The 23,493-nt window shown below is 36.2% G+C and overlaps 1 protein-coding gene across 25 annotated transcripts in view; it reads right to left on the reverse strand.

Moving 5' to 3' along the window:
* QKI (QKI, KH domain containing RNA binding) overlaps window positions 1-23,493 on the reverse strand; it is a 151,206-nt gene that overhangs the window by 33,546 nt on the left and 94,167 nt on the right. For all 25 annotated transcript variants that reach the window (XR_002341609.2, XR_014837085.1, XM_085011603.1 and 22 more), the window contains one exon: window positions 9,657-9,800. Coding sequence is in view for 23 of the 25 variants with exons in the window: in XM_085011603.1 (XP_084867729.1) it covers window positions 9,657-9,800 (144 nt within the window). In the remaining 2 variants the exon portion in view is untranslated. The remainder of the gene's footprint in view (window positions 1-9,656; window positions 9,801-23,493) is intronic.

Raw genomic sequence — 23,493 nt, forward strand, 5'->3', positions numbered from 1 at the left:
TGAGCTTCTAACTGACATGGGCAATGATGTAGCTGAGGAAATCAATCCATGTCACATATTAAAACAAAAAAAAACATACAAACAAGAGAAAACAGGGAATGTGCACTTTGGACTTTCCCATAGCTAAGATAGTAATTTCTAACTGTATAAAGTCCTTCTAAGGCAAGTAAGCAACAACAACACAACTTTACAAATAAGGAAATGAAAGTTCTGAGTTTAAAGTGACAGGCCCTGGCCATGGATGATTTATGCAGTCCTACTGTGTTTGTCATCACTTTAAATGAATTCAAATGCATAACTCCCTACCTCTAAACACATATACACTGATTCCCTCAGTCTCTAAGACTGAAGTTCCAGGTGATTCCCTCAGTCTCTTGAGCTGAAGTTCCAGCTCAAGTCGCACCCCCCTGTGTGTGATCTTCCCTTGATACCCCAGTCCCCTGCGACATCTTCCAGTGAACCTCAAGGTCTTCTGTAACACTGACTGCCACCTACATGCTGCTTGTTCCTATCTCTTTAGAAAATGTGCTGCATGAAATAACTGGCATTTAGGGGCTGGGGGTAGGGGACAAAGACTTCAAAATTAAAGCAAGAGGAATGCTGTCATTACATAAAATGAAGAATGAAATCTTTTAATGATAATGATGCCAAACTCTGTTCATACAGGTTGTGTAAACTCTACACACACACACACACACGCATAGATCACATCAGTTTGCCATTTCAGTACCTTCAAGAAGAACACACTAGTATGCAGATTATTATAATGAATGAATGGAGATCTTAACACATCTCTTTTGGTAATTAACAAAACTTATAATGGGTAACGACAGAAGACCTAAACATTTTCAACCACCTTTATCTAAATGACATTTACAAAACATATATCCAAGTACTGCAGAAGCCATGTGCTTTTAAGTGTAAAAGGGACAGTCATCAAAACAGACAATATGATGGAATATTTTAAAAGTATTAATCCTATTCAAAGAGAATGAAATCTTACAGAAAACATTTTCTGAGAAAAATGGAAGTTGGAAATCAGTCACAATAAGATTTAAAAGTCCAAAATACTTGGAAACATTTGAAAATAACCCATGAGTCCAAGAAGAAATCATGAAAAAATTAGAAAATATTGTGATATGAATGGTAATAAAAATACAATTACAGTATTATGTTGAGATACAGTTAAAGCATTATTCAGAGAAAATTTTTAGTATGAACAAGTCTCAAAAGTATAAAAGGTCTTAAGTCACTGATCTTCCATCTTTAAAAAGCTGTGAAAATAAAATTAAACCCAAGTAAGGTAGAAAAAAAGGTACAAAAGCAAAAACTGACAAAGTAGAAAAGGAACAAACATAGAAAAATCAACAAAACCAAAAGCTGGAAGTAGCACATCTTAAAAATGAATAAAATTAGTAAAAAGCTCTAAAGCTGGATTGATCAAGAAAAAGAAGTCACAAATTAGTAACCTAATGAATGAAGGCAAGGCCACTACTACAGAGCCTACTAACCTTAAAAAAAAAAAAAAGGAATAGTACGAACAACTCCATGATAAAAATTTTAAGAACTTAGATGACAAGGACAAATTCCTTGGGACACACACACACACACAAAAAAAAAAAAAAACCAAGAAGAAAAAACTCTTAAGTTCTATATTTGCAAATGAAATGGAATTTGTAATTAAAAGTCTTCCTACAAAAACACAAGAAAAAGGCAAGCCACAGATTAGAATGTCTGATAAAGGGTTTATTCCCAACATATACAAAGAACTGTTTTAACAGGAGGAAAAAAAGACAAGCCAATAAAAAAATGATAGAAAGATTTAAAGATCATTAAAGAAGATATATGAATTGTCAGAGCTCCTTTGTGGCTCAATGGATTAAGAACCCGACACAGTTTCTGTGAGGATGTGGGCTGGATCCCTGGCCTCACTCAGTGGGTTAAGGATATGTCACTGCCACGATCAGCGGCTCGGATCCAGCTTTGCTGTGGCTGTAGTGTAGGCTGGCAGCTGCAGCTCCAATTAGACCCCTAGCCTGAGAACTTCCAAATGTCGCAGATGCAGCTGTAAAAAACAAAATAAAAATAAAATAAAATAAAATAAGGGTGTTTTATGAGCATGTAAAAACAGCATATTGAAATTAACAATATATAATTTTTAAAAAAGACATATGAATTCTCAAGAAGTACACGAAAATATGTTCCGTATCATTTGTACTCAGAGAAACAGAAATGCAAACTATGACAGGTGAAAGGATAAATGAACTGTGGCTTATTATTAATGGAATAGTACTTATCAACAAAAAGCAACAACTCACTGACACATGCAAGAGCATGGATGAACCTCATGAAAAAAGGCATTACAAATTTTCATTAATAATAAATCTCAAAAAGGCAAACTGATCTAAAAAGGTCAACCACTCCTATAACCAGGGTAGAATGGGGGTTGCTAGGCATGGGGGGTGGGAGCAAAAAGGGGGAGATGTCTGTGGAAGGTTACAAACTCTCAGTCAGGAGATGAGTAAGTTCTGGGGGGCTAATGTAAAGCACGGTGATTACAGTTAATATCACTGTACTGGAACCTCAAAATCTGCTGGGTGAGCAGATCGCAAGTGTTCTCACCACACACCAAAGGTAACTAGGTGAGGTGATGCATGTGTTAACCTGATTTTGATAATCATCTTACAATGTATATTTATATCCAACTATCACATTCATTGTACACCTTTAAAAAAAGCAGACTGTACAAGCAAAAATAACCAATTTTTATTTGTCCATCTTACACCAACAGAACTGGAGAAAAAGAAAATCAAGTTTTTATACCATAACACCAACAAAAAATGCAAAACTAACCCGAGTAGTTGCCTGGGGGCATGGAGTGGAGATGGTTAATTGACAGCAAAGGACTAAGTAGTCTTTCAGGGTGATGGAAATCTTGACCATGATAGTGGTTCTAAGTGAATACAGTTATCAAAGGTCACATTTAAAATGAACAAGTGCTGGAGCTCCCGTTGTGGTGCCGGGGGAAACAAATCTGACTAGGAACCATGAGGTCATGGGTTTGATTCCTGCCCTTGCTCAGTGGGTTAAGAAGCCGGCATTGCTGTGAGTTGTGGTATAGGTGGCTGTGGCTGTGGTGTAGGCTGGCAGCTGTAGCTCCAATTTGACCCCTAGCCTGGGAACCTCCATTTGCCACAGATGTGACCGTAAGAAGCAAAAAAAAAAGAAGGAAAAATTCCTCAAAAAAAACCTCTCTTCCTTCATGTCTTCAAAATGACTACTCTTCAGCATTTAAAAACAAAAAACAAAAAAAGCTCATATGTATTTTAATCAGACTCATGGGTTTCCAGATTATTTCTCAAACAAGTTATTTCTACAACACTAGGATGTTAATATACTCTCAGAAAAAACTTTTTGATGGTCAATTAAATTTGGAAATGGTTTCTACCAAAGAGGTTCACAATACTTACTAGCATATTAAAGGCTTCCTTTACTAAGAATGCCTATGAAAAGTATCTTATGAAATACAGTTAGGGAAAGGCCTATGAAAAGTATCTTATGAAATACAGTTAGGGAAAGGTCAAGATCTGGTGCAGCGGCAAGCCTGTGTAACTTTCACTGAGACTGCTAATTATTTCCTACTACCAAGGTAAGACCTTTTGTGTTCTCTGGATATCCAGTGTCTATATATCATGTAATATCATTATGTAACTTTTGCTTAATGTTCTATTTACATACTTAGTAAAATTCTACCAATTAGAGGATTTCCTTATAATCATTTTAGAAGAAATCACTTTTTTCTTTACTCATTTCCTTACATTGCATTCTTTTTGCCATTTATAAGATAGCTTGAAGAAAACAAATACACATAAAACATGGGAAATTTTGCTTTAATACTTTTAGGAAGCTATCCAAAATCCTAAACTATTTATTTATTTTTTGCTTTTTAGGGCTGATGCTGCGGCATACGGAGGTTCCCAGACTAAGGGTCGAATTGAAGCTACAGCTTCGGCCTACACCATAGCCGCAGCCACAAAAACTCAGGATCCGAGCTGCATCTGCAGCCTACACCACAGCTCATGGTAGTGCCAGATGCTTAACCCACTGAGCGAGGCTAGGTAGGGATCGAGCCTGCAACCTCAGGGTTCCTAGTTGGATTCGTTTCTGCTGCGCCATGACGGCAACCCCCCAAATCCTAAAATTATTTCATAAACATTTTCCTTTTTTTTTTTTTTTTTTGTCTTTTTGCCATTTCTTGGGCCGCTCCCGCGGCACATGGAGGTTCCCAGGCTAGGGGTCTATTGGAGCTGTAGCCACCAGCCTACACCAGAGCCACAGCAACGCGGGATCCGAGCCGCGTCTTCGACCTACACCACAGCTCACGGCCACGCCGGATCCTCAACCCACTGAGCAAGGGGAGGGATCGAACCCGCAACCTCATGGTTCCTAGTCGGATTCGTTAACCATTGCGCCATGATGGGAACTCCATCCTTTTCTAACTTTGAAAGTTTTCACAACTACCTATACTTCGTTTACAATGAAGAGCCACTTCAGTACACAGCAAGGAGCTACACAGCAGACGACTTACTCATTACCCCACTTTCAGGGGAGTGAAATGGCAGGTCACAAATCACTCTTACTAATTTATGAGGAGAGAATGAACTGAGAGGGGTAAGACTAAAAGTGAAGAGAGATTAGGATTACTTCAACTGGGCTGGCAAGTACACATGTGTTCAAGAAATACTCTGGAGGTAGATTTCTATCAGTAGTTGGCTTCTGTCAAGGATGACCGAAGTCCTCGAAGATGAGCAAAGCCAGGGCACTGCTGAATAGTCCTTTCCCATCAGTGAGCATGATCTGATTTTCACAAACGTCACATTCTAACTGTGATAGAATATTGAAGACCTCAGAAATCTGATGGAGGTGTAGTTTAGGTTTATGGAAATGAGATTAAACAACTGCTTAACTGTACTTATGATGAAAAGGATATTCAGTAGCTACTGAATGAACTGTAACAGATATAGACTTGACAGACAAAAACACTACACTCAGTTAGAGAAATAACTCTTCCCTATTTGTGCATGGTTTGTTTGTGACTTAGAAACAAAAGAGATGAAGATAAATTATTGAAATTACAGAAACAGGAGTTCTGCTGTGGTGCAATGGGATTGGTGGAATCTTGGGAGCGCTGGGACTCGGGTTCAACCCCAAGCACGCCAGAGGGTTAAGGATCCAGCATTACCACAGCTGAGGCTTAGGTCACAACCGTGGCTAGGATCTGACTCCTGGCCCAGGAATTCCAAATGCCGCAGGGTGGCCAAAAAAGTTTAAAAAAAGAAGAAACATCTGCAATAAATATGGTATTCTCCAAGGTAAACAAATTCATGAGGTAAAATATTACAACTCTACTAATGAATGAAGTATGATCATCTCAAAATTTCAATTACTTCTGCAGTGAAATTAGAAAATGCTACAGTTTCTCTGAGTTCTTATGCTTGCTGGGAAAATGGGGGAAAAAACTTACTTCATAACGCTGTTTTGAAACTCCAGAGTGAATTTAAGGGGTTTAAACTCTAAACATTAAACTATGTGTGCTGTTATGTAAACTGATGGAGACATATTCACATCATCAAAATTACAAGAAAAATTAGAGTCATGTCACAAGGAGTCTAGGAACAACCTTTACCCAAATTCATGAACCTTAAGAATCTGCTGATGTGAAACGAAGTGGAGTATTTACTACATTCAACTGTGAAACTTTAAAACAAGCACAAAGCCTACCACTTCCCCCCCCCCCATCCCCAGGTCTCTTGAGCCAAGGCTAGATCTTTTCCTGGATCAAAACACTAAACAGAATAGGCATAAAAACATTAAAATACACATAGCTCTTTTTCTACATCTCTACAAAAAAAGAACTTATTTTACCTGGTTGAGTAAGGAACATTTATACTGAAATAATACAAAGACAATTCCACACTTTAGCTATAAATTCATTCTGTAAATCATAATGTAAACTGAACCATATTCCCCAAAGAAACAATATTAAACTAGGGATTCATATGAAAGATACATATAAAAATAAATTTTTATTTAAAAAATCTTATTATAAAAACTGACATAAATATTTATTTAGAACCATGAGAATTATTCACATTTCTTGCGATTAAAAAAAAAAAAGAAACTATTTAAAAGTTTAAGAACTTTGGTAATACCCAGGGTTTAAAACTGTGTTGAGAAAGAGGCATTTTCATATAATACCAGCAGAACCATAAATTAGGCATCTTAGAAATTTTAATATGAGTGAAATACTAAAATTTAAAATGCACTTACCCTTTAACCTAGTAAACTCTACTTCCAGAGAGTTACCCTACAAGTATATATGCACAAGTTAATTAAATTTCCTTGCCAAACTTATGCAGCACCTCTCACTGAAGAGAAGGGCACTGCTTGTGGCTGGCCTATCTGCTAGAAGGCCCAAGGAACCATCACGGAGTGGGGCCAACAGGAAGTGGAGGACAAGATCGCTGAAGGTGAAACAGCAAAAAGAACTAATAGGCCAAGAAGACTGAAAGGTTCATTTACATAAGTAACGGTATCTTAGGGGAAAAAACTTCAACTCCTTTTCCTCTCGTCCCATTCTTTCTTGAACGTGAGCCAATAAGGCTTTTAAACCCACCATCCAAAAAACTGTCTAGCAAGGTCACCATCACTGCTTGCCAAATCCAGTGGTTAACTCCCCATCCTTATCTTAACTGAACGATCTTCAGCAACAAACTTCTCTTGGTTTCCACAACTTCGCACTCCCGGTCTTCCTCCAACCTCAGTGATTCCTCTCCTTGGTCTCCTTTGCTAGATCCTCTATTTAGTGAAGTACCGAGGCTCAGCCAGACAATTCTTCTGCATTTATACCTAATTTCTAGATTATATTATCCAGTCCCATGGCCCTTAAAGCTTTTGATATGATGACTCCAAAACTGACATATTCTAGCTCCACCTTCTCACTCTGCCTGATAGTTATAACCAAATGCCCACTCAACATTTTGTATCTCAACTTTTACACTTCCAAACCCAATTTTTTGACCTCCCTCCCAAACCTGTGCCTCCAACAGTATACACACAGAACACAAGGCTCAGCGTAAAAACCTTTCAGTCAACATCCGATCCATCTAAATTTCTGTCAGCTTCAAAATATCCATAATCAGACTACTGCTCGGCAACTTCAACACTAGTCGACATGGACTACAAATGCCTGCACACTGAAATCTCTGCTTTCACCATCACCTTCAAAGTCTGCTCTCCACTCAGAATGACCCTTTGAAATATAAATTAGACCATGTCATCCTTTCCTCAAATTCATCCAATAACTCCTTGTCTCAGACAAAGATCAATATTTTTATAATGGCCACAGGCCTCTGTAACCTGCCCTCTCCTCTCTCCCAGCTGCCCACTAAGTTCCTCACTGGACCCACTTGATGCTCCTCAACATGTCTCAGGGCCGCTGCACTTTCTCTTCTCTTTGCTTAGAAAGCTCCTCAAATACCCAAAGGATCGCACTGTAGGTCAATTAGGTTTGTTTTTCACCATCTCAGAGGTATTCTCTAGTCAGCCCATATACAACAGTATTTCCCTAAACGAAGGTTCTCTATCCCCTTATCCTCCTTTATTTTTCTTCACATCACTTTATCATAACCTAGCATAGTTTATATTTGTTTTTTTGCTTATGGTCAATAATCTATATAACTTGTCCCCCCCTCCAACCAAAAGGTAAGCTTCAATATGGAAGCACTATGTTGGTTAGCTTTATTTATTCTCTCTGTAGACTCGACAACTGACAAAGTAAAAGCATGAAATAAGCATTTACTGAATAAATTACAAAAGCCCAGAGGTGAAAAGACTGAAGAGACTGAAATAAATACAGAATAATTCAATCTGTGAGTATGGAATGTGTCAGTGTATTTTACGTATGGGAGACAGGGCGAAACAAAGCACAAAAGATAAGCCATGGCAAACCATGAAGAAACTTGCCAGGCCATGTTAAAAAATTCTGTATTCCTTTCTCAGATTAAGAGGGTACCACTAAAAGAGTTTTAAACTGGGAAAGTAATGAACAGACTGTACTATAAAGATCAGTTTGAAGGGCCCAAGGCTACAAATACAGACACCAGCTGTGGGGCCTCTGAGGTAACTGTAGCTTGAATTAGGGGAAAGAAAATTAAAAAACAAGGTAGATTATATGGTTTAACAAGTGTGCAATTATAGATTTTTGTTTATATTTAACCTATTTGATTATATCTCTTATTAGACCTATAAAACAGAATTGAAATTCTTTTCTTGCAAGGAGCCAATTTTGTCAAGTAAATGGAAAATGTTTATAATTTGTAAGTTTATTTGTAGAAAAGACTATCTGGGGAATGAAGAATGCAAATGCCATATTCATTTATGTAAATGTCAATAAGTTTTTGTCAGACAAAACACTAACAATATTTCTAGTTTTTTTCAATAGCAAGTTGGATCCACATTTCCATGTATTTTTACTAATATAAAAATTAGTTTAATAATAACTTAGAATACCAATACAGCTGACCTTTGGACACTGTGGATTTGAACTGTACAGGCCCATTTGCATGTGGGTATTTTCAACAGTAAATACTGTACTATTATTTGGTCTCTAGTTGGCAGAATCGTGGAATGTGAAGGAACTGCAGATATATAGGCCAACTATCAACTGAAAGTGGATTAACCCCAGCGTTGTTCAATAATCAACCCATAATTTATTTTTCACTGAAAAAGATGATACTCGGATGACAGCTCAATCATCACTTCTAAAGTTACAATGAGGAAAAGACAAAATGGAGGGGTGGGGTGGGTTTCAGAGTAGAACAAAGGAGAACGGAAGGGAGGGGGCTAAGAACACAAAGGTACCTGGGGTCCTTTCTTATGTCACCCCCAAAACTTCATTTAGAGTCTTATATACAACCCCTAAGTATGAATTTAAATTGTTTTTATTATCTTAGAAATATTAAATGAGCTAAAAGTGTGAGAAGTGCTCAGAATGGTGCCTGGTACATTAGTAAGAGTTTTATTTTTTAGAAAAGAAAAATCGTACATTAGGGGAAATTTTCAGTATGAAACAGTCTTTCTGTGGTAAACAATGACATGCCTGTGGAGTACCTGAAACTCACAGGCAACTCAAATAATGCGCTCCTACTAACACAGCTCACTCAACCACTCAACACAAACATTAACTGGTACAGACTTCTGTACACTCATTACTTGCTGACAATGCTCCACCAAAAAAAGAAAACTTTCATAACCCTACTTATTGATGATGTACCTGCATTCTTACCCTTTAACACAGTGATGCAAAGGTAATGACACTTTCGAAAGATGAGCCACTGAGTTTGCTCCTCTCACAACATTTTCTTCATAAAAATGAAAAAAGGAATAGAGAATATACTGTCCCATTTAAGGCTAGAGCAATGTATATTGTTTGTCTATTATTTTACAGTAAATGAGTTAAAAATTTCTTTTATATTGTGCTTCAATAAAACTTCCAACAAGTAACCTATTTTTATTAACATAAACATTAAAATAATTTAAAATTCAACTGAAAAAGACGTTGGCCTCAAATCTAAGACTTGGAAATGATTACTTACTGCAGGTACCAGTAATTTCTTCACTTCCTCAACAGCTCTCTTCAGCTTGATCTCTGCTCTGTTCTGAGCATCTTCCACAGTGATCAGTACATGTAAATCTTCATTCAGATGTTCCCAATTAGGCTTGCCTCGATTTTGCTCCTCCTAAAAAATTTTGAAAGCACATTATTACAAGTTTTCCTTTTCAAAGAGAGAGTACATCTTTCATAATAACCCGCTGCCAATTATTATGCTATAACTGCACTGTTTTGCTATGACATTATAAGTGTTTTAAATTCTCTTCCCAGCAAAAAGCCCAAGCATGAGACTCCTTGGTACTGATAGCAACTCGACAATTATTTGCCAAGCACCTACTAGGTACCAAGCATGGAGCCAGATGCTAAGAATACAAGAGTCAATAAGGCAATCACAACCCCTGACTGCTCTTACACACTAAGAAACTTATATATGGTATCATCCTTAGGTAATCATGAAAAGCATGTGATTATTTCCATATTTTACTTATGAATAAACAGAAGGTCATCAAGGTTAATTTAAGCAAATCAGCATCAAGGTCACGTAGCTAATAATCTGCCCAGTTAGGAAGTGAATCGACATTTTCATTCTCAAACTCAATGATCTTTCTATTTCATTACAACTACTCTGAATAACATTGGCTGAATTCAAGATTAGGAAAAGACATACTGTGTATGACAAATGCCATTTGTTTTAAATATTTCAAGCAGTAATTATGGGACCATTTCATATTATAAAAACAATTACAACAAGAAATACGTAAGAATAGTCTTAACTATGTTTCTATCAGCTCCAGTGAACTGTAAAGTCACTCTTTAGTCATATCGACTCATAAATACCAGTTTAAGAGAGAACATCTACATTTCATTTCCTTGATGTCTTCAAATCACCTCATGATCCCCAGACTGAAAACAATACAGGGAAGTTTACAAGTAGAGTTGGCCATATCTCCCTCTCACCTAAGATACTGTAATTTCAGAAATGCTTTTTGCTTTGGAGATAGTATATAAAATATTTTTTTAATTTAAAAAACAAGAATATAAATTTAAAAATACAAAAATGGAATAAATAACTGCATATGGTTCAGTGCACGCTACGGTACATAAACAATAAACAGCATCTACTGTTGAACTTTTATCTTTAAAAATCACTATTTACTAAATTGTGAGATCCCAAGCAAAGAAAATAAAACTAGCATAAAATAATAAAACTGATATAATAAAACATCTTTCTACTACAACTCACATGTCTGCAGAGGCCATGCTAGGAAAAATCTATGGAACTCAACCAATAAGGATAAAAATAAGTTCTAAAATTAAGTACATGCTTCTGCCTTTATTTTCTGTTAATGGTGTTAGTGTAGACATGCACCCAAATGTTGAGAGGAAAATGAGAAGCCAAAGAAAGCACACCGACTTATGGCAGGTCATCTCTGTGTTCCCAAGGAGTGAACTCCCAGACACCAGAAAATGCTCACAGGAGTGTTACAAGGGTATCTGAAGTTTCAAAAGACACAGCAATGGGTGATGTAAGTCGGATACCATGCAAACGCTAAGCTTACAATATCTGACTCTCTCAATATTAGATCATGCTACATTTCTTCTGACCTTGTCTTATCTTCGCAATGCTAGGTTTTCTGTGGTTACTGTAATAAAAAGCCATGTCCACGCAAGAATCAATGTGGAACAGGAAGAGATGGTGGTAGTGTCCAATCTGATTCCCAGGTGTAAGAATGTGAATAGTGCCCAAGAGAAACACAGATGCCATTAATAAATAATGTGGCTATTTACATATAAAATTAAATTTCTTGCAGGAGTTCCCACTGTGGCTCAGTGGGTTAAGGGCTCAATGCTGTCTCTGTGAGGATGTGGGTTTGATTCCTGGCCTTGATCACTGAGTTAAGGATCCAGTGTTGCTACAGCTCCAATTTAACCCCTAGCCTGGGAATTTCCATATGCCACAGGTGTGGCCATAAAAAGAAAAATGCTCAATTTAAGTTGTTTTGATAAATGAATTAAGTTGTTAGGAATGAACTATTAATAAAAAGAAGAATTATTAAGTATTTCTTTTCACCTAGGGAATACCATGGAAAACTCAGAGATGCTAGGAGTCAGTCAATGAGTCAAGAAACTGGAAACATCAGGGTTATCTGTGTGCCAAATATAAAACGTGCTATGTCTACTGTGGCAATAAAAATCAATCTCAAAATCCAGATTTTAATTTTTATGTTGAAAAATGTTGATAATACTTTCTCATTAAAATTTATCATTTTTTTGTAGATAGATCTAATAAAGTTCCATGTGTATGTGTCAATATACACACATAAATGAACCTGAAAGTGTCTCTATATCCAAACAAATAAGGGACTTGTGCTTTTGGCCAACATAAAGTAACATGAATACGATTCACTCTCCTGCCTAAAACAACCAAAAAATAAGGCAAAATACAAGAAATGACAGTCCTCAGCCTCTGGACTGCAAGCAATAGGACAATAAGGCTGGGAGATGGGAAATCAATGCAGTGAGCTCCACTACTGCCTCAGCTCCCTGGCTTGGAAGTCTCTAGGCTATAGCCCTAGGAAAGGTGCTAGGGTGCCTCTCTGGGTTGAGAAAACTAAGCTTCGAGTCCTGGGAGACCAACGCAGCTAGAGTTCACCAAAAAGAGTACAGGAAAAGCTGCACAGAAAGAGAACTCTGGAGCTCTGCACAAAGTCTACAGAAGTAGTCAACTGAACACTGATCAGTGCATATGTGTTAGAAAACGAGAGAGGCTTGAGGAATAACCAGCCAAAGGATTCAAGGCAAAAGCACTGGGTTCTTACACAGAGCTGGACCAGAAAGATTTCATGATGTATAGACACTGGGTGGAGAACACAGAAGGTCTTACCCTGGTAGTAGGAAATAATTAGTCAGCAGTCTGAGCACTGTTCCAGTACTGTCTAAATAAATCTTAAAAGCAAGACCTAAAAGGGTCAAACGGTTTCCAACAGTTCCAGAACAAAGCTCCAAAATAACTGTAGGAATAGGAAATATCTACCCAACAAGGTAAAATTCACACTAATTGGCATCTAATCAGAAATTAACAAGCAGGCAAAGAGGCACAAAAATGAAACATATATAAGAAGAAAAATCAATCAATTGAAACCAACCTATACCTGACATAGTTGTTACAATCAGTAACCAAAGACTAAAAAGTGTGTGTGTGTGTGTGTGTGTATGACACTGGTGCATACAGATACTAACACATGGACAACTGAGAAACATTCACAATCCAAAATATTTTAGAAAGGCCTAAAAATGAAAATTAAAATTTCAAGTGATTTTCCACAGAAATTTTTATACACAGGGAAGATAAAAGTCAGAGGATTTTAAAGGGAAGGGACATTATTTGCATGACAGGAACAAAGAATAAGGCTGCAGTATGATCTGAATTGTGCTTTAGTGAAGGAATAAATTTCTGAGTTGTATAACATCTTAATGCTACTCAAAAAATTCATCAATTTAAGTGCCAGTTTAAAAGACAAAAACAAAAGAAAGTTATATCTATCCCAATGTTTGCTTCAAAACTGTTTTGCTTACAGTTTTAGAACACTTGAAAGAACAAAAACTTACAGACAAGGATGGTGAAACTAATGTAGTCATGTACTTCCACTTCTTGAAATTTTTCTAAATGCACAAACTAACTCATAAGGGAGAAGAAAATGGGAAAAGAAACTATTTAGATACTAGAAAGTAGATTGGCTCAGGCTAAAAGGAACCGCCCTATGCTGTAAAGCCTCCCCAAGGCTAAGGAAAGTGGCCCCAGGGGAAGCAGTGGTAAGGGTGGGGCTAGGATTGGAAGCTGCATCTCCACATCCCTTCTCATCAAAAAGCCACTACCTTGCACTCATTTCTAGCAAAAGACTAGAAATGTATTCCTAAAGAGATCCACTTTCTGGAACTGGGTTTTGAGGGGCAGATGACAGAAACATTTACCCACGGAAGGCTGAGGTATGGTCTTCTCCTACTCCACACCTAAAATGGGACAAGCCAGCCCACACACTGGGGGCAAGGGACTGGAAGACCTTCCCTGGAAAAGTCCGGACAAATCAACTACAGAAAACAACCTAAAGAAAGCAATCTTTGGGCAGGGAGAAGAAATACTCAAAAAATCCTCAGAGTTAAGGGAAGATACTGCATCCTTGAAATGAGTAAAAAATGCTACCATTAAAAGAATTTGAAACATAAAAAGAAACTTTTGAAACCTAAATATGATAGTAGAAATGAAAAATGTTATAGAGGGGCTTGAAGATTAAACACTGAAGTATTCTTCCTCTAAGTAGCAGCAAAGACAGATGTGGAAAATGTCAGACCGAGAAGAGTATAAAAATTAGAGGACTAGCCCAAGAGGTCCAGAAACTGAACGACAGATGCCTCAAAACAAAACAAACAAAAGCCCCAAAAAACAAAAAAAGAAGACGGGGAAAAAATCATCAGCATAATACATACTTTTGAAACAAAACTGAATGATAAGAGCTTCCAAATGAAAAGGGCCCAATGAGTTCTCAGGATGAAAAAGTGAAATGAAAACTTAATAAAAAAAAAAACCCAACTAGTAGTAGCAAGGTAAGCACAAAGCAACAGAGAGTAAGTCCCAAGAGTCTATTAAAGCATACCGAAGTGACTGTGGGTGGTGGGGGCTGTTACACAGCAAAGAGGATGTTTTCTAAGTCAGTGTTTACAGAACTACATATTTTTAATCTATGAGCACATTAAACTTTATTTTTAAAAAAGTTTTAAGACATTCCACCCAAAAGCCACTTTTATACAATTGTGGTCCATTCCAACTTAGGAAGAGTTAAGAAAATTTCTTCAACAGAGAGCTTTGAGCCTAGAAATTATTCAATACAAATATAATTCCTCCCTGTATTCTGCTTCTTAAACAGATAATAAAGGCAAGCTGGAATTGGCAAACACTATAGCAATGTCAATAAAATATATCCATACAAGTTCTCTTTCATCCACAAACAAACAAGAACTAGAGTAAGATTACAGGGTACCTATTCGCTATACCCCAGAATACCTGTAATAAGAATCTACTCCCCCAATTTCTCACTTTAATAATTAATTTAGGACAAAAAACAGGTTCAAATGAAGCAGAGAGGAGCAATGGCAAAATGTAGATTAACCAAATATGGTGAATCTGTGATTCTAGAAATTTTGGCTAAGGAGGTATTAATTCCTTTTTACAGTTACATTTCAAATAGTATTTTAGGAATAAAGTGCTGAGAAACTGATTTGGAAAAATAGATTGTAAATTATTATAATCTCTGTTTTACACTCACCCAAAGCAATGTCATATAATAGGCTATTAAATTTTTCACAATATACAAGAATATGAGTTTTTGTGCATCTATATATTCCCAAATTTACATTTCTAGCACAGTCTTTCCTGGTTACTTCTAGACCTCCAAATTCAACTGCCAACCTGACATGTACGTATCAGTGTCTCTAAAGCACTCTCAACTCACCATGTCCAAACTGGAGCTCATTATCTCCCTTCTCCAAACTTGTCCACGATTATGTCTCAGCTATTCTTGATCCTGAATGAGTTTTCTGAGTAAGTGTGGATTTTTAATACTTGAGGACAGGGACCAAATTTTTGGTAGAAAATCTTTGAAATGCAGATATAAGTTTAACTGCACCTCAACAGAGAGAGGTTGCTGTACATTCACCTACTCATTTCAACCCACACTAACCTTCAGATGCCAACTCTCACTTACATTCACTCCATGTCATAAATACACCGGCCTATTCACAAACATGGATTCTAACAACCTCAATTTTATGCAATTTACCACCTATGTCCAGAATGCTTTTAGTATTTACTTTTATTTATCTTTTTCTAAGTATCATACTATAACTGTGCATTGTCCTAATCTAGTTTTTAGATTTACTAAATTTAATTGAGCTTCTATTTTGAGGGACCATCACTAAAATCAAACACCAAATCGTATATTAATATACCACTGTTCTCCACACAGTGCTCTGCTGTATTCTTCATTGCTGTGCCTCTGCCTATAAAAGCTTCCAGATAGTCTCCTTTGATCATTTACCTTTGTTTCTGGGCCTGCTTCATTTTGACCTATCTTTTGCTCTTTTAAAAATTTTATTTAGTTTTATTTTTATTATAGTATAGTTGATTTACAATGTTATGCCAATTTTTGCTGTACAGCAAAGTGTTTCGGTAATACATACATATACATTCTCTTTTTAAGTAGCATTTTCCATCATGGTCTATCCAAAGAGATTGGATATAGTTCCCTGTGCTGTAACAGTAGGACCTTGTTGATTATCCATTCTAAATATAATAGTCTGCATCTATTAACCCCAAACTCCCAGGCCATCTCACCCCTGCCTCCACCGTGGCAACCACAAGTCTATTCTCTATGTCTCTATGAGTCTGCTTCCATTTTGTAAGTAAATGATATATGGTATTCATCCTCTTTCTGACTCACTTCATTTAGTTATAATCTCTAGTTACATTTGACCCCCTATTTAAGTTGCCATTACATTTGTTCTAGAATAATTGTTTTTACGATAATGCTCACGAAGTCTGGTTTTCATATCTCACAAAAAAGTGTTTTTCTTTTATCTCAATATTACCTTGCTTCAATATATCAGAAGAATGGAGTAATATTAGGGATCAGTCTTTTTAAAACTACAAGACTGAAGTTATATCTTAATATAAGAAAACAAAATGAGAGAAAGACATTACATATACATAATTACTACGTATATAAATACTCAAAACCGATGGCCTTGGATTTTTTTACTTAAGGGAGGCTGAAATGACAAGAGAGCATTCAAAGAAACGAAATATAGCTTTACTTACAGTAAGTTAAAGTTTGTTAGCATAGGAAACAACTCTCTAATATCATTCATACCTGATTACGAAGCAGACACAATTACTAATAGTATATTATTGTGATTTATATTCTTGACAAGTATAAAGAAATAATAAATTTCAAGTAGTTCTTAAGCTCTCAGGTGATGATAAAGAAACAAATTCAGAAATGAAAATGATGATAACAATAGTAACCACGCTTTTATTAAATACCTAATGCTTGCCCAGTACCATGCTAAGCAATATAAACAATCACCTCACTCAATCCTCCTAACCACACATGACTGCGGTATTATTATTCTTACTAACATGTTAATGACAAAGTTAAGGCAGATATGGCTTGCCCAAATCATGCAGACAGTGTTCTACCAGGCAGAGCTTTAGAGCCTGTACTCTCAACAACTAATTCCTAGCACAGGACATCACCTCCATGAGAGACCCAAATTTAAGTACATGCACTGTCTTAAAGTAGCACAGTAAATCGGTGAAACAGCCAAAAACAGAACACTGGCGTCTCAAGTCTTTAGAATTTTTTCTACTTTGCTATTTTATCTGAACCCTTTTTTGCAAGGAATTTTAAACACATCTTGTTCTTACAGAATTTTAGAGCTGGTAGAGACTTTGGATGCAGATAAAGAAACAGATTAATTCAAGTTATATGGTAAATTTGTCCCCCCCCCCCCAATTCCAAGTCAAGTGCTCTTTCTCCATCACTGAATTCCTGATTAAGTCACATGAAGAACTGTTATCAACAACTGGCAGAGAAGCACCTGGTAAAACAGATTTCTTACACCTACAAATAAGCTTTTTTCCCAGAAGAGAGAACTACCTATTAAATTTCAATGACACAAATACACAAAAGTGATAAACCTGTAGCCACTTAACAGAATTCCTCCAGTCATTAGTCTTCAATAGGGGAAAATGAAAATCTGGTCTTAAAACGCAGTGTGTATGCATATCCAACATTACTACCAAGTTAGGAGTAATTAAAATCACTGAAATGATTTCTAACCACTACTTTTCAGTAAAACATCATCCATTTCATTAGCTGTATACAGAAATGTAAAAACACCAAAAAAACTTCAACATTTGAGAAACTACTTTTTTGATTTAAAAAAAATACATGCTCTAATTACAGTATCTTTTGAACAAAGTAATTCTATAACATGAAGCATCAGAACACACTGACTGCCCCAACCTGTTAGGACTCTCTCAATTATACATTTGCAGTCAGGCAAATGAGCAAAAGACTTCTCTCCTACTGTGCTCTTAACGTTAAAGTTCATACGCCAAAACCTCCTAGACAGGAAATTCTACAGTGTTACAGGCTTAAGCAAGCCAAGGTTCTAATAACACACTTATGAACATGTACATTTTAAGCCAATGTATGAATTGAATACATTGGGGAGAGGTGAATACACAGTCCTCCAGTTGAATATACAATCTCAGTTTAAGAAATGAACACTAAGGAACATTAAAACAGATTACATATAATTTAATTGATAACTGGAGCTACAAAATTGACTTCAAAACATTTTAAACTTGAATTTGAGTCCAACAACAATCATGTTTTAAAAGCAAGCTATTTGCTAATAATATATGGAGACGAATACTTTTATATTCAATTTGTTGAAATTATCATCTAGGTTATGTTTTCATAGGTAGCATTTAACAAATACTTATTCAATTTAGCATAATTAAATAATTTGCTAAATTCAAAGAACTTTTTTATTGTTTTATGTCAAATATTTTCCAAGTTAAAAACAAAAGGACTAGTCTCAGTAATTTCCCTTTATAAGAAACATCTATTTCCTACTAATACAATAGTAAAAAACTGTCAGGTAAGTTCTTATTCCAATTTTCACATTTAATTCCACTAATTTAACTGTAATTACTGTGTGTTGAAACTAGTTATGTGTCACCAGTTATGGGCAAACTATGGTTAAATAATATTGGATAATCTATCCCAATCCTGACCAAAGCGGGTGAACTTTCGCTGGGTCAGCACTGCTTACACTATGCAGAAGCGATTCTGGACATGACCATTTGGAAAGCTAAATATGATCCTAATACCATAGTTAAGGCTGGAAAGACTGAACTAAATATATGCAAATTTTCCCCATAAAAAGAGGAAAACGATCAACTGATTTTTAATTTCCATTTACCAGAAAGTTTAAATATCAATGGTTACCTAGTATTTTTAAGAAAAAGAAAGAGAGTAAGAAGAGAAATAAAGAACTGGCATGAAATCCTTTGGGAAACTCTGGGCTGTGTTTCTGATGCTACGATCACTTATATAAAAATAGTTACTGCCCATGGAAGCATGAAATGCTTCCTCATAGCATTAAGAGAATCCTTTCACTATTCATATGTGAAATCTTACATTGCATCTTATTCTTTCCCCCACCCAGCAGACATTAAAAAGATTATTAAAGGCACAGAAAAACAATCATTTGTTCTGAAATGTGATGTTTTAAAATGCTAAAGTGAAATATTTGACAGTATACCAAGGAAAGATAAAAAAAAAAAAAAAGGCTAACATTTCTACTCATACCAATTTTCTTTCCCAAATCACCAAAAACCCAATTTCAGAAATCACCTCTGAATAAAAATTTCCCAGGTCCTCTCAGACAGAATGTTTCCATTCTCACTATTTTTTAAGGGCCGCTCCCGTGGCTTATGGAAGTTTCCAGGCTGGGGGTCTAATCAGAGCTACAGCTGCCAGCTTACACCACAGCCACAGCAATGTGGGATCTGAGCCGTGTCTGCCACCTACACCACAGCTCATCGCAACGCTGGGTCCCTGACCCACTGAACAAGGCCAGGGATCAAACCTGCGTCATGATACTAGTCAGGTTTGTTTCCACTGAGCAGCAACGGGATCTCCTATCACTTGTTTTTTTGACTTCAGTCTGATATATATTACTGTCTAAAAAGCTCCAAAAAGTCTGCCCAGAGAACTCCTACCTTTTAGCACTGACCTAATAATAAGTGCCCCATAACTATTCAACATTTACTAGATAAAGCATGAGATATAAAAATAAAATCACAGCTAATATTAACAAAAAATAACATATATAAGGCTTTGTACTCAGCATTTTATACTCATAAAGTTAATCCTTTTTAAAGCTTAGAGGTAGATATTTTATAATGCCTATTTCTACTTTGAAAATTGGATAAACCAATGGGCAGAAACTTAATGTCATTCAGCTAAACCGACTTCAGATTATACACTTCTGCCTTAAAAAGACTTTACAACTAAAAGTATACTAAGAAAACAAGAAAGGTTAATATTAAAAAAAAAAAGATTACAATTATTTCATTCACAACCGCAAACAAGAAACAAGATGAGTATTCTGACAAACCTAACTACAGGGTAACTTGCTGCCTCAGGCAAAGGTCATTACCAGGTCTGCATGTGTGAGTTTCAAGGAAACAGCAACAGAGCAGGAGCACATGATTCACTGTTATAAAGCTACTTTTTCCTGAGGGAATTTATTCAGAAAGTAATGCTGCAGACACCCAAAAGAAAACAATTATCTGTCCTAGAGTATTACTTTAAAATACAATTTTTAATATTCATTTGAAGATATTCTAAGCAATTTATGATACTGTACTTACTAGTCACTTCCTCAGGCAAAATATCTGAACCTCGGTCTCATTTGTAAAATAATATTATGTCTGTATAGCACAGAAGAGAGTAGCTAGCATCTCATAACTAATGTTACCATGATTTGAAAAGGCTATCTGAAATCTAAGAGTAACAGAGGATTACAGAAGATGAAGTAAGTAGGAACATAGAGAAAGGATTAACTAGGTGTTACAATTTTTCCCAGAAAAAACTGAGAATGTCCTTTGGGGATAAAGAATTAGTACTAGCTTAAGATAATCTACTTTTTAATTAACCTAGACAGTAAAATATATAAAACATTATATATATACATATTTACACACATATATGCATATACATATATACATACATACATATACATATATGTATATGTATATATACATATACATGTATGTATGTATGTATGTGTGTGTGTTTGTGTGTGTGTGTGTGTATATATATATATATTAGGCCCACATCCATATGGGGTTCCCAGGCTAGGGGTTGAATTGGAGCTAGAGCTGCAGGACTACACCACAGCCTCAGCAATGCCAGATCCAAGCTGCATCTGCAACCTACACCACAGCTCACGGATACTTAACCCACTGAGCGAGGCCAGGGATTGAACCCACATCCTCATGGATACTACTCGGGTTGGTTTCGCTGAGCCACAATGGAAACTCCTCAAAATACAATTTTTAGGAAGAGAAAGAAGCTTAATTAAGGTCTATCTGTAATCTCTGGGGTTCTAGACTGGAGGAGAGCTCAGCTCATCAAAGGAATGCACTACCTTTCACATAGGGCTGGATTTGAAACACTATATAAAGGAGGACTACTACAGTTTCCCGGAAAGGAATAAACTATGATTATTTCCATGAGCTCTACACAAAAGAGACTAAAAGTAGTAAAAAGAACTGATAAAAAATTAATGAAATTGAAGACAAAATTCAAATACCACCTCTTCCATAATATTTTCTGAAGCCATTCCCGCTATTTCCCCCCTTTGCTTCTTTTCATAGAATTTTACGGCTTTGTAAGAATACTTAATTCTGTAATACAGCATACTGCATCTGGTATACACAATAATAATAAGCCTCTAGAAAGCAAGACATTTCGTTTTTCTGAATTACTCGTTTTTGAATTTAAAATGCCTGAGTAAGAGTTTGGCACGTAACCAGTAGCTTAATATTTTTTTTGTTCTCCCGCCCTGCACAGATCTGGACTTGCACTTCTTTATCATATTTTCATTGGTGTCTCCTGAATATTTAGCCATGTATTTGTCTTTCTTATGTGTATATAGTCTATAAACGAAAATGATGTGTCATAAATAAACGTACTACTACTTTATTTATATGCATGCTACCATAATAAACACAACAGTCATCCAAAAGGCATTATTAAATTCATAGTAGGCATTTGAAAAAATCATTATGCATTTTCTTCACTCAGTATATGCTCAACTATCATCCTTACATATTAGAAACCATTTCCTTAACATATCTGGCAAAATGTTTTGTATATAGTAAGCACTGCAGAAATATCTGGAGTTAAATTTTCCTTACTCTCCAAAAGTGAGAGGGTACATAAAACAGTGAGGAAAGAACACAAACTCGAATGCCAGCCCTATTTCAGTTACCGCAGTTAATAACCCTGAGTAGCTCACTCATATATTCACTTATTTATTCCATAAATATTTACTGAGTTTTTCCACTACTTGGAAGATACTCTGCTGGCAAACAAGGTCTAGGACAGTAAATGGACAAACATGCAAGGCCTTGAAAAGCTTACAGGCTAGTGAGGAAGACAGACACCAAAGTTCAATGTCTAAAAAAGTACAGACTAAGCTTGACTGATCTAGGTTACATGGTAAAATAAATTATCTCATGAAATTTGATTTCCTCATTTGTAAAGGTTATAGGGTTGCAAGGATTACTTTTTTAAAAAAAAATTATTTCCCATCACGTTCTATCCCAGGAGATTGACCATAGGTTCCTGTGCTATACAGTAGGACCTTATTTATTAAGCCCAAACTCCCAGCCCATTTCCCTACTTCCCCCATTCCCCTTGGCAACCACAAGTCTGTTCTCGGTCTGTGAGTCTGTTTTCTGTTTTGTAGATGGGTTCGTTTGTGTCATATTTTAGATTCCACATATAAGTGATATCATATGGTATCTGTCCTCTTTCTGATTTACTTTATTTAGTATGATAATCTCTAGTTAGGGTTGCAAGGATTAAATGAAAGAAAGGATGTTTAAGACAGTGACTAGCTTAGAGTACCTAATACTTTCACTGTGTAACTCCTACTATTCCTACTTGTTTCCTAGGTCTTCTTAAAAGATGGCTTTCCAGCTAATAGGGATTTCCCTTAATTCTACTGCAGGACTTCCTAATATTATGTTAACATAACCAACCATTAGGGAAGTCATAGTTCCTCAATTACAAAGCCTCAAAATTTAAAAAGTATTAGTAACAAAAATAAACAAACTAGGAATTAATCAATGATTCCTCTAGATTAAAAAATATAGGTACTCACCCCCAAATACCTGAGGCAGTGACTATCAACCTTGAAAAGCTTTAGAATTAAAATGCTAAAAGTAAATAAAATCCATGGCAAACAGTCTTTGTGTGTTTATCTAAAATATCTGTAACATTTAAAATTACTTGGCATATTTAAGTATCTTAAAGATTAGTCCTCTTATTACAACAACAACAACAACAACAACAAAAAAGGAGATACGAATCCACTACATACCCCAGAAATTACAGCATGGATGCCTTGCAAACATGTGCTTGCTTTTTTTTTTTTTTGGTCCTTTTAGAGCCGCACCAATGGCATATAGAGGTTCCCAGGCTAGGGGTCGAATCAGAACTGCAGCTGCCAGCTTACACCACAGACACAGCCATGCCAGATCCAAGCCATGTCTGTGACCTACACCACAGCTCATGGCAACACTGGATACTTAACCCACTGAGCAAGGCCAGGGATCAAACCTGTGTCCTCATGGATACTGGTCAGATTTGTTTCTGTGGAGCCATGATGGGAACTCCAAACATGTGCATTTTTTAAAAACTATACAAATAGTACTAGTGCACAGACAGGTAGTAGTAGGTCTAATCACTATGAATAGCAAATCTCTGTACTTCACGGCTAGTAGTCTGGGTGACACATGTCTGATGATGATCAAAAATATCACACTAAACTGTCCAAACTGTTAATGGACTATGAGCAGAGTTCTTTTTCTAATATTCCCAAAGTGTTAATACATATTTCACATATCCATACTCCTCAATGGACAAAAAGCAAGGATAATTTTACTTAACTGGAAA

This window comes from Sus scrofa, chromosome 1, assembly GCF_054392235.1.
Source record: "Sus scrofa isolate SSC_HxYL_T2T_F1_AM1 chromosome 1, Sscrofa_HxYL_maternal_Yorkshire_Landrace_v2.0, whole genome shotgun sequence".
Classification (NCBI taxonomy): Eukaryota; Metazoa; Chordata; class Mammalia; order Artiodactyla; family Suidae; genus Sus; species Sus scrofa.